Genomic DNA, 11,084 nt, shown 5'->3' with positions numbered 1-11,084 from the left:
TTCAGAGATACCTTTTCTTCAGGATCTCCAGCTTGCTAGGTTGAAACAAAATTGCAGGCTACACTGTTATTTCTGGTTAGTAATTGCTCTGAATTAACAGGCTATATGTGTGAACCCTCTGGTGCTAACCATCTTCAGATTGAAGACAAATGGGAGGTAGGATTGTTGATGAGTTTGTCCTGTATATACCTTTGCTGGTCTTTACACACATATACACATATATATAAATAAATATAGAATCTATAACAATGTAATATACATTTACAGTGACTAACAAATTTTTTTTTTCTTTTTGTTCTGGTTTCAGCTGGGATAGAGTTAGTTTTCTTCCCAGTAGCTGGTATAGTGCTGTGGTTTGGATTTAGTATGACAATAATGTTGATAACACACTGATGTTTTAGTTGTTGCTAAGTAGCGCTTACACTAAATCAAGGACTTTTCAGCGTCTCATGCTCTACCGACTGAGGAGGCTGGAGGCGCACAAGAAGCTGGGGGGGGGGCACAGCCAGGATACCTGACCCAAACTGGCCGAAGGGATATTCCATACCATATGATGTCATGCTCAGCATATAAACTGGGGGAAAGCTGCCCGGAGGACCGCTGCTTGGGGACTGGCTGGGCATCTGTCGGCAGGTGGTGAGCAATTGCATTGTATATCACTTGCTTTGCATATGCTTTTTTAATTATTATTGTGATTGTTATTGTTATTATCACAATTTTATTTTCTTTTATTTCATTTCCATTATTCAACTGTTCTTATCTCAACCCACGAGTTTTCTCACTTTTAGTCTTCCGATTCTCTTCCCCATCCCACGGGTGGAGGGGAGTGAGCGAGCGATTGTCTGTGTGGTGCTCAGTTGCTGGCTGGGGTTAAACCATGCCACTATTATAAAAGCCCAGAATATATTGGAAAACTGAGAATGGTTGGAAAATTACTTCTGATGGAATCTCAACTGAGATTGAAAGTCTGTTTATTGAAATACTGCTCATTAAAATCCTGTCTAGGATTACTGAGGGGTGGATTATATTGATCCCATGGATTCCTTGCTAAAGGTAAAGGTTTGTTACATGTCTCTGTTAGATCAAGTGTACTGTGACAACTTCTCTATTATGAATGCTATGCAACTGCACCTTGCCATGAGGTATGTGATTCAGTATTGTTTTGCATTATCTTCAGTCAGTACAAATTCAGTGCAATTATAATGCTCATTTCCTGTAAAATAGCAGATATCTGAATAATGGACCTGAATTTCCATTAGAATGAGGTCATAAAGCACGAAAGCATTAACAGCAGAGCAAGTAATAGAACTGTATCAGGTAGAATAATCTCATTCTCCAGAATACAGAGCAACCACCGACTAATGTGAATAAGGAAGTTAGTTCTGCTGTGGCAGGAGGTCATTCCATAATGATGTTTATTATACCTTTTCTGCAGATTCTGTACAACCTACTGTCATATTTTTTCTGCCAATTCTCATATTGTGTTGCAGTTGGCAGTCATGTGCCTCAGTAGGTGTGACATTGAGCAATGCGATAAAGCTCAGTTTTGGCCCCAGACCTCCCTAGAGATCAGCTAAAGGAGAATGAGAGGTTTTGACTGGCTCCTTGCCGAGCGAGGGAACAGCTGTAGAGTCCACATCTGATATTCTCCAAACTTAGGCCAGTTCCAAATTTGCCTTGGAATCAGGCTCCCCTCAAATATTTCTGGCATTTATTTTTTTGAAGTGAAAACCAGTAACAGCCATGGGAATATCCTTGTGGTTAGACTGGTGCAAGTGCAGAAGCCATGATTTAGTTTCAGGATTGGCTACTAGACTCATGCAGTTGACTACAGCATTTTGTGAGACTCAGTGCACCAGGTGTCTATAATTGCTCATGTTTAATGGCTCCATTTTTGATTGCCTGGACAGCCTTTGCTTTCATAAAACGGAGAGAGGCAAAAGTGGGATTTTGTTTGCATGCATGGCTCTAACAGTAGGAGAGGAGTTAGCAGACACAGTAAGTTTCTGTCTATTTAAAAGATTTTAACTATGTGAATAATTGCTAGTAACAACAATTATTGTAACAGTGCAAACATTTTCTGGTTCCTTATAACCAAATTGTAGTTATAAATAAGAGTTATAATGAACGCTGAAAGAAATCTGAGGCTCAAGAAGGAAGATAATTTTTGAAACAGTAAGGAGCAAAAGAAAGTGTGACAGTCATGAACACTGCATCATTTGCAGAAATGTCCTTTCTGTGCATTTATAATTGTTTTATTATTACATTAATAATGTTCAAACAGAACTAGTCTCCTGTTCTATTATAAAACTCTGTTTTAATTTGGTTGGTTGCAACAGAGCTGCTCTTTTTTGCAATGATACAACAAAGCCTATTGAAGAGGAAGGAAGCTCCCTCCTTTGAGCTGGGTTTTTCTATTACCAGGTGTGATTTCCATTCTTAAGCTGTCTTTTATCAGCCCTGCTCCTGGGTTGTGCCACAAACAATCCTAAGTCTTTCCATAGCTGTTTTCAGAACAGCTTAAAAGCTGGCTGTCATGCTTTAACAGTCAAATGAATTACCTGAAGTGGACTCCTAGGCAGTAAATCTGAATAGCCAGACAATTTCAGGTTATATTTTGTATGTTATCGATAATTACAAAGCATAGTTGAAAAGTGATTGTTAGTGATTTATTATTTACACTGTAGAGTTTTAAAATGCTGTGTGGAAAAGGGGAAAAGATAAGCTGGTCATGCAGTAATTAGGCGACGTAACACGAGTTCTGGGTGGGGAGCAAGTGTACAAATGCCCAAGGAAGGACTGCTGACAGCCAATATTGAAATTAGACCCGAAACCTTTGAATGTTTTTTGTACAGCTGGAATAACTTTTATCCTAAGTAAATGATTTCTCTGCTGCAATTTATTTGTGTTCCAAAGATGATCAGATAAGAAAAAAAAAACAATTAAGTGATGAATAAACAAGTCTTGATATGTTATGTAGGATGGATGCCTGTAGATTCAAGAGTAAGTTAAGACCAAAGTTCATCTTAATGATTTGAAAGTAAGGCAATAGTTATAGTGGCTCACTTCGAAGTGCCTTGAAAAAAACACTTCTGACAGAAAACCTTTCATGCAGGCTTGTAAACTGTGAGGCTAGAGCCCTCTAGTGTTAGCGTTTTTGTAATATACATTAATTATCTTCACCGGTATAGTTCAGTGTGACCTGCACCGTATTCTGACCTGTAGCTCAATAAAGAGCTACCAAGCCAATCACTTTCTTCCACCTAATTGTTTATTGACTTTATTATTTATGTGTGGTTTTAAAAATTGGCGATTTATTTTTGAGAGATATAACTGATGTCATTCATCCCAGTTTTTAGAAAGATTTATTTTGGAGCTATTACCCAGTCTGTGTCAGCAGTAACTCAGAGCAAGGATAGGTCCTATGTAAAGGAAAATTTAGGAAGTCTGTAAAGCTGATCTACTACATCCACTGCAGTTCTCTGTTTTTCACTTACTCCATGTCTTGTTTAAGGGAGTCCCTGCAAGTCCTTCCACTTGCTCTTTCATGCCCAAAGCATGTTGTCCCCTGTTCTCCTTCTCTTGAAATGAGGGTTCCCATTTGCTCTTTCCCAGCACTGGGACTGTACCTGTGACACAGATCCTTCCTTGTCCAAGGCAGCGTCTCCAGTACGTCCTAAGCCACAGGTTCTGCGTGCCTCCATGTTTGCCTTGGCTTGTATTTCCCTTCCTTGTTTCCTTGCCTCCTTGTGTCCCCAGGCCAGGACCAAAGTCTGTCCATTCCTTTGCTTCTCCTTCTTTTTTTTTTATTCTTATACCACCAAACTCTAGGTTGGTTTTGGCCTCTGCTGTTCCTGTAATGATTACCTCTCAGTCTTCCCATGTGCCACATATTATGTGTCTCTCACTCCCTTCTTCCTCATCATATTAGTTTTTCCTTTTTCAGTGAGTTGTATGAAGTGGCTGGTGGCACAGACTTAATACACCAGAATTTTCCAGGGAAGAGGGTAGCTGCTGGGATGCTGAGATACAGGCTTTGCATGGAAAAACAACTAATGATCTTGAAGCAACATGCAGGGAGCCTATTATTTTAGTGGGTTAACTGTGGACAAGGATCTATTGTGGACCAAATAAGTGCATAATAATTGATCTTACATTATAGACAATCTATTTTCCCTTTTGCAGAATGAGTGGGAAAAGAATAATTTCCCAGCTTGCCTGGGAAGGCCAGAGGATCTGTGACTCACTAAACCGGTCATGAATTCAGTAGTAGTGCTGCATTGGGAAGCCTGGTGGGTTAGGTGGAAAGGAGGGAACAAAGCAGCATGCCACCTGGGGCCTCACTGGGAAGCAGAAGAGCCTAAGGACTGAAAAAAACAGACAGTGAAGTAACAATTTGTCAACAGGAAGCTGGGAAGATGTAGGGATTTTTGCCAGCAGGAAGTATGATGTTATTAGTGATCCTCAGGGAGAACTCAGTGCTCACCTCTGAGGCGGGGAGTATATGGGTTGTTACTGTTCTGTGAAAGAAAAATGGGTGAGAAAGCAGCCTAAGCTGCTGCAGGGCACCTGCAGATAGCCTATGTTGTTACCTTGTTACTCCCTCTACTGAGCTGTCCAAACTGTAGGCTGGGAGAAAGGTCATCACCTTTAATTTTTTACTGTTCCCCCTACTGATCCTAGAGCAGTCATTTGTAAACTGAGTAAAACATGTTGCTTGGCAATCTACAGCCAGATCTGTGGTGGCTGGTTCAAAGCATAGTGTAACTAAAGCTGTATAGTAACCTGTCAAAACTTGTAGCTTTACAACAGTGCAATTTCAGGTTTGAGATTTATGTATGTTGCAGTGGGCTCTGAAAGATGAGATTAACTGATTTGGAGTACTTTGGATAGTTTCTGTATATCCAAAGATATAGAAAGGTAAAGAAGTTCAGAGCTACAAAATACGTACAGACTCAAAGATGTTCTTGCATATTGGAAGCTCACTAATTGATAGCATCTGAAGTGATGTGCTTGGAACACTTTGCTTTTCATTCAAAATGCCTTTCATTCAAAGCGGTATCAGAGCTCTATAGGGGGTTAGGTACCACAGTATAGATTGACATTTGCCTGGAGCTGTTGAGAAATGGCTGTAGTAGGATGGGAAGCAAATATTTTATGGGGCTAGCAACCCTCATGTGAGGGATTCAATGAAAAGTCAAAGGAGACATGTTGTAAAATGCTTAAAATTTATTAATCATCATTACTTTTTTTTCATAAGGAACAAAAATAAAACAATATTCCAAAACAAAATAGAGGAAGAAAATATACCATACCCAGATAACATGACTAGACTAAGAAATGGGATAACATTAATCCTTAAAGAAATGACCCAATAAATCAATTTTCCAAAAACAAAATAAATAGCAATGGTTCAACTTTTAAAAGCTTCCTAGGAAAGAATTTACATTTATTATTATTATTATTATTATTATTATTATTATTATTATTATTATTATTATTATTATTAAGTTTTGCTTACAAAAATCCTTCATATGTCCCTGTTGGCAAAAAAAAAATATATATATATATACTTCTTCTGTAAACAGTTAACCACAAACAAAAAAAATTCCATATTTTCATACAGTTACTATGCTGATGGTGTTATGTAAACAAAGAGTAGTGTGCAGTAGCTTCTCATGATAAGATTTCTTTCTTTTTCTCATGAGAATATATAGGGAAATATGCCCATCATAAATTGTTCAAAATATTGAAGTTTATAGTTTTGAGAAGGTATGGCTTTCTGCAGTCTAAGTTTTCCTTAAGGCAAAAAGAAAAATAAAGAAACAGAGAGGTACAGTTTTCCTTGGGTTTTGTTTGATTGTTTTCTGGACTTTAGCTTTTGATTTGTCTCAATGAACTGGAAAAAAAATGTTATAAAAAAGGTCAGTCTACATCAATGGAAATAATTAGATATTGTTGAGTGTCTATATTATGCCACCACAGACAAGCTTCAAGCTGGAAAAGAATGTTGTTCTCATAATAGACTTTGTGCAAGTGTAAATCCAGCTCTCAGTCTTATGGTACAGCACTTCTCAGAAGCCAAACAAACTAACAGAAAATGTCAAAATGACCTTATGCTGTACCTCTCAAGGTGTAAAAGAAAAGACATGAAAAACAATGGGAAATATATTAGTAATGAAAACTGAAATAACGTAGACAGACATATTGAGTTTGTATGCAGAAAATATCATCTGTTCATCCAAAATTTTAGCTGCTTTTGACACTTTTGTATTTTTTCAAACTTTTTTTTTAGTCTTATGTTCAAACCTTGTGTGATTTCTTCTCTCTAGTTCTAATTTTAGACATTCGCTTGTTCCTGAGAGCCCTTTGTCTGGTTTGTTGCCTGTTGGGTGCTGACTTGGGAAATGCACTCAGAGCTCACACAGCTGCATTTCTCCACGTAGGTGTATGAGTGATCAAGGTAGGTTCCATCACTGCACGTAAGGGTCACCTTTCTTTGGCTGGTCTTGATTTCCTGACAACACGAGCATTTATGTTCCATTGTGTTCACCTCTGGAGAGTATCTGATTGCAAAACCGACAAAAGAGAAAGATTCAGAAATTATGTGGGAAATACCACTGCCCCTCCCACCCATTACTAAATGTAACCAGAAGTTGCGTGCTTGCGTGTGGGACTATTGCTCAATATTACCATTCTCACAGTATTGTGGTGAAATATAAGTAAGTTGCTCCTCATATTACAAAAATGGATGGATCTAGCTCTTCATTAAGGCACAGAAAAAGTAAATGAATTAATCCAGATCACATATTAAGCCAATCCAAAATGAGAGAATAGTGAGAAACAAATAACCTCACTTTTACATGGGCAAAATCAAAACTCAGGTCTATTCACTATGACAGTGAACAGCCTGTTAAAACATTGTGAGTCTTGAGGTAATTAAGCTAGTACAGCATCATGTCTGTTAAAAATTCTAGTTAGCACAATGGAAACAGCCGATGACTAGGTGGATATTCGATATATTAGAAAATCACTTGCGATTTGCTTTATGTAATTAGTGTAAAGAGTATAAGACAAGACACCACAATTATCTTTTATACTGCTTACCGCGAGTAAGCATCACAGCTGCCTTCACAGTATGTCATTTCAACAGGTGCAGGAGATACACATCCATGATATTTGATGACAGTAGTAGTATTGTGCTTCATACAACCTGAGGTTGTCACAAACCAAGGGAAAATAGGTTAAAATATATGTGCATATATATAGATATCTGTGTATGATAGACAGTTTGTAGTAGAAAACTGAGATGGATGGAGCTGAAATAGGAAATGAGGTCACAATGCATTTCTCTCTTAATTGCTAAGGCCCAAATGATGACTCTTGCTGCTTGTGTTACCAATGAATGAAAAATTCCCTTTTGCTTATGCAACTTTGGTGCGGGATGTAGAAATAAAGAGCAGTACTGTGGCAACTGCTCAATGCACACCCACCTGCCAGGACTGGCTTCACTTTCTTCGTTAAAGAGAATCTATCTATGGAAGTTGGAAAATAGTCATAGTCCTCTCCCTCCCACAAAACGGCTAACATTTTAATAGTAGGGAATGCGAAAGTTCACTATAACCATGTTTTCCAAGGCCCTAAAGTGCATGCTGGAAATGTTCTGTTTCTTTCTTTTTGCACCTGTTTCCTTTCTCACCCCAGTGTGAATGGTTCCAAACTTGGTGTGTTCACCTCTTCTGTCTATGCATCTACCATGCAAGATGGACTAATATACCTAATAAGTCACATATTATCATTACTTATTCTTAACAAAATTATCATTACTTACTCTTCAGTTTTACTTGGCACTCTTTACAGCAGCCATTGTCAGACAGCTTGATGTCATCCTTAAGTGGGAAAACAGAAAAAGATAACTCAGATTTCATATCTGCATACTAAAGCAGAGACTTTCCCTGCTTCCTAAATTCTCTGGCACCAGAAAGTTCTTTGTATTGACATGGAATCTAATCTCAAGCAAGGCTAAATATTAAGGGCACATAACTACTTCAATTCAATATTAATAAGAGTTCTTTGAAAGCTGACATTGAGGGGGACTGGAACTGTTTTGCTGTCATCAGAGTTCAGAGTAAAATTTCAGAAATAAAGCTTGTAGCACAAGTGAGATATTTTAAGTGACCAAAGTCAGTACAGGTGAAGGATTATGTCAGACAGAGTAACACAATTAATGAAATAACTGACTCCCCAGATGTGTGGGGGTGGTTTTAGTCTACCCTGAGCTGTATTAAATTGAATGATGTTGTGAACTAAGTAGCTTATTTTCCTTCATCTTTGCTCTCAATAAGTGAATTCTAAAAAAGAATTTATAATCTTAAATAATTTAGGAATAAAAATCCCATTATTTTTCAATAAGATTCATTTTGATTTGCTTTTCTAAAATGAAATTTGATAGGTACCAGATTCAGAGAGGATAAAATGAGAGCTACATCCTGTATGATGCTTCTGATAAGTATTTTCCTTGGACACTATGATCCTTCTATCACTGGTGTTAGCCACAGCAACAGTTTCCAACATAAGAACTGGTAGAAGAGTACTCACTGGATCACAGTCATCAGGGTTAAAATGAGGACAGCTTTTCTGTGAGATGACTGGAATGAACTGGTCATCATATTTTTCACATGTGTAAGTTGTACAGTTGTCACCAGGTGGGTTCCAGAATTCTCCAACCTGAAAGTAGTTAAAATTAAAGTAAATAAAAATCTTCTTACATGAAAATGAAACAAAAAAATCCCCAGTGTCTTATCATTGCTGCCTACTGCGGTTTGATTATTCCAAACAATTTCATAGAATTTTAGGTGATATTTACTTGTTGTATTACCATAGTGCTGTAAGTCTTTTTCATTAACCAAGTGAAGAGGTTGTATTTTTATCTGGATATGGGCATGTGTGAATAAGATAAGTATGTGGGCTCTTTTGGAAAGATTAATTTGTGTTTCAATGGTTTTGTCAGCAGAATTTATGGATATGTCTGTTCAATCCATGGCAGAATTTCTGCTGGCTTCACCAACTCATCCTGTCCTAAAGCTCTCAGATAACTTGAGATTGGCTGTTTGGAGCAGAAAACTGCCTCCACAGATAAAATTATCCTTCGAGCAAAATGGGTGCTGTATTTTCAGAGCTGAAGGCAAATAAAGGCCCATTGCTTTCATGTATGTATTTTTCTGTGTTGATTTCTGAAAGCCATTGTTCAGTATCACAGTTGCTTCCAGAAGTCTTAGTCAGAACTGGAGTTTCATGGCTGAAGGTACTGTTCAAGCTGTGTGAGACAGTACATTCCCTGCCTGAATAAGCATTGTCTAACATGAGAAAAGATGCAGCAAATAAATGTGACAAAGGCAAGGAGAGGAAAGAGTGAAAAGACTAGCAGAGGTCACCAAAAGTGAACTAAAACAGGGATAGTTACTTGGAGCACGTGTGTAATGTTGTCTCCCACAGTCACTGTACAAGCCGCTGGCTTGCATGTGCCGCAGCACTGTCCAGGTTTCTTTGTATACTTATAACCCTGTTTTGAAAGAAATAGAGAGGAAATGACATTGAGTCAGGACACTGACCTTAACTGGTGGATATTTGAGCTGAGTGGGGTAGGAATTACTGACAGCAAAATAGCACTCACCACCGGGCAGTATGTGTCACAGATAACAGGCTTGCACTTGACGGTAGCGTGGTGAGGGCTTGGGTAAGAGGATTCAGAGCAGGTGCATTCTTCACAGGGGCTTGATGGAATGACAACTCCAGGCTAGGGGAAGTCAGTAAAAAAGTCATTATTAGTCAGTAAAATCAAGTTACTTTGTGTATGTATGTCACAGACCATACAAAGCTGAACTATGTATGGGCTAAACTATCCTTAAATACAATTTTGGAAGTTTTATTTAAGCAGAGTTTCTGTTGTTGGTAATATCCATTTTGGAATTAAATTCTGCTAATGCAGAAAAGAGAGCAGAAAATTCTTTTGCTTGTAGGGAGGGTGTTGATATGCTGACCTCGATTAAATAGTTAATAATGTTTTATCTCAGGCCTTTCTGCAAAATGTGGTCCATGATAGGAGCCTCAAAAACATTGCATTGTGAACCTATGTGAAGGTGTATTCTATAGTGAGTTACTCTGTGTACTTACTGCATAGTAGGTTTCATTGACTACACAACCATGTCCTGTAAAGAAGGAAGAAAGATGGTGTCATAGAGGTGTAAGTTTTAAGAAGCAGAAGTATGTGAAAAAAATGCTGCTTTTTTTGCCCAATATGATAACAGAGATAATTCACATCTTCCTCCTTTAAAGTTTTTGTATTCATAAACTTAGAAAAATATAGCTGTCAATAGCACATGAAGAAAGTACGTAATACTTACTGCATTCAAAGGTAGGACAGCATTTTCCAGGCTGCATTATTGTGACTACTTCCTGTCCCTCTAAGCACGGGGGTGTGACCTTAGGGCAGAGGCTAGTGTTGCAGTCTGTTTAATGTAAGAGAATATAGAAAATAATGAACTCAGAATTTTTGAATTAAGGTAATTTTGTTTTGCATGAACTTCAGAAGTTTTCCCATGGGGCAAATATGGTGTTGTTTACACAACCTAGTTTAATGACTAATTCAGTATATCTGCCCAGCTATTTTTAAAGTGAACGGGCTTTTCCATAACCTTTGTAAAACAAAGCATTGTCTGAGAAGAGTGGTGATTGCTGGAAAGAGATACTTCCAAAGAGAAATTTGTACCAATTGGGAAATCTGATGACTCTCAGAGGTTCAGGAACTTTCTTGAGCAATTTTTAAATGTTCAAGACTTTTTTTTTAAGTTAACATAATTTTTTTTATACTGCTCTTTGAAGCATAAAATGATTTGAATAGTTTTTGAATATTGTTTCAGGTGGTGGCAGCATTAAAGCTTTTCAATGTTAAATTGTATGAGATTTCCAGTTACTTTTCTGTGTCTAACTATGTAAAATCTTTTCATCTTTAAATTTGTTCTCTTCAGGCATTTAGTAAATGCTCTGCAAGAAGGTCCTAAGAAGTGGGACGAGGGAGAAAAGCA

At 37.8% G+C, this 11,084-nt stretch overlaps 1 protein-coding gene across 1 annotated transcript; it reads right to left on the bottom strand.

Annotated features, from left to right (window-relative positions):
• Positions 1-5,211: 5,211 nt before the first annotated feature.
• LOC142088059 (intestinal mucin-like protein) lies at positions 5,212-10,502 on the bottom strand. The gene is made up of 8 exons (XM_075162979.1): positions 10,404-10,502; positions 10,174-10,208; positions 9,674-9,796; positions 9,464-9,562; positions 8,599-8,727; positions 7,832-7,889; positions 7,108-7,213; positions 5,212-6,566 (listed from the first exon to the last, which is right to left on the bottom strand). Exons 1-8 carry the CDS (start codon positions 10,438-10,440, stop codon positions 6,341-6,343), a joined length of 813 nt encoding a protein of 270 aa, XP_075019080.1. The 5' UTR covers positions 10,441-10,502; the 3' UTR covers positions 5,212-6,340.
• Between the last annotated feature and the right edge of the window lie 582 nt (positions 10,503-11,084).

Source organism: Calonectris borealis, chromosome 14, assembly GCF_964195595.1.
Source record: "Calonectris borealis chromosome 14, bCalBor7.hap1.2, whole genome shotgun sequence".
NCBI lineage: Eukaryota > Metazoa > Chordata > Aves > Procellariiformes > Procellariidae > Calonectris > Calonectris borealis.
Note: the sequence above shows the minus strand (reverse complement) of the source record. Positions and strands in the feature narration are given on the sequence as shown.

Bases quoted from the DNA above. Each gene is read 5' to 3' on its own strand.
- LOC142088059 (XM_075162979.1), bottom strand. From the start codon at position 10,440: ATGCAGCCTGGAAAATGCTGTCCTACCTTTGAATGCA. The intron at 10,209-10,403 runs GTAAGTATTACG...CCTTCTTTACAG, and splicing joins CTGTCCTACCTTTGAATGCA to GACATGGTTGTGTAGTCAAT. The intron at 9,797-10,173 runs GTAAGTACACAG...GACTTCCCCTAG, and splicing joins TCAATGAAACCTACTATGCA to CCTGGAGTTGTCATTCCATC.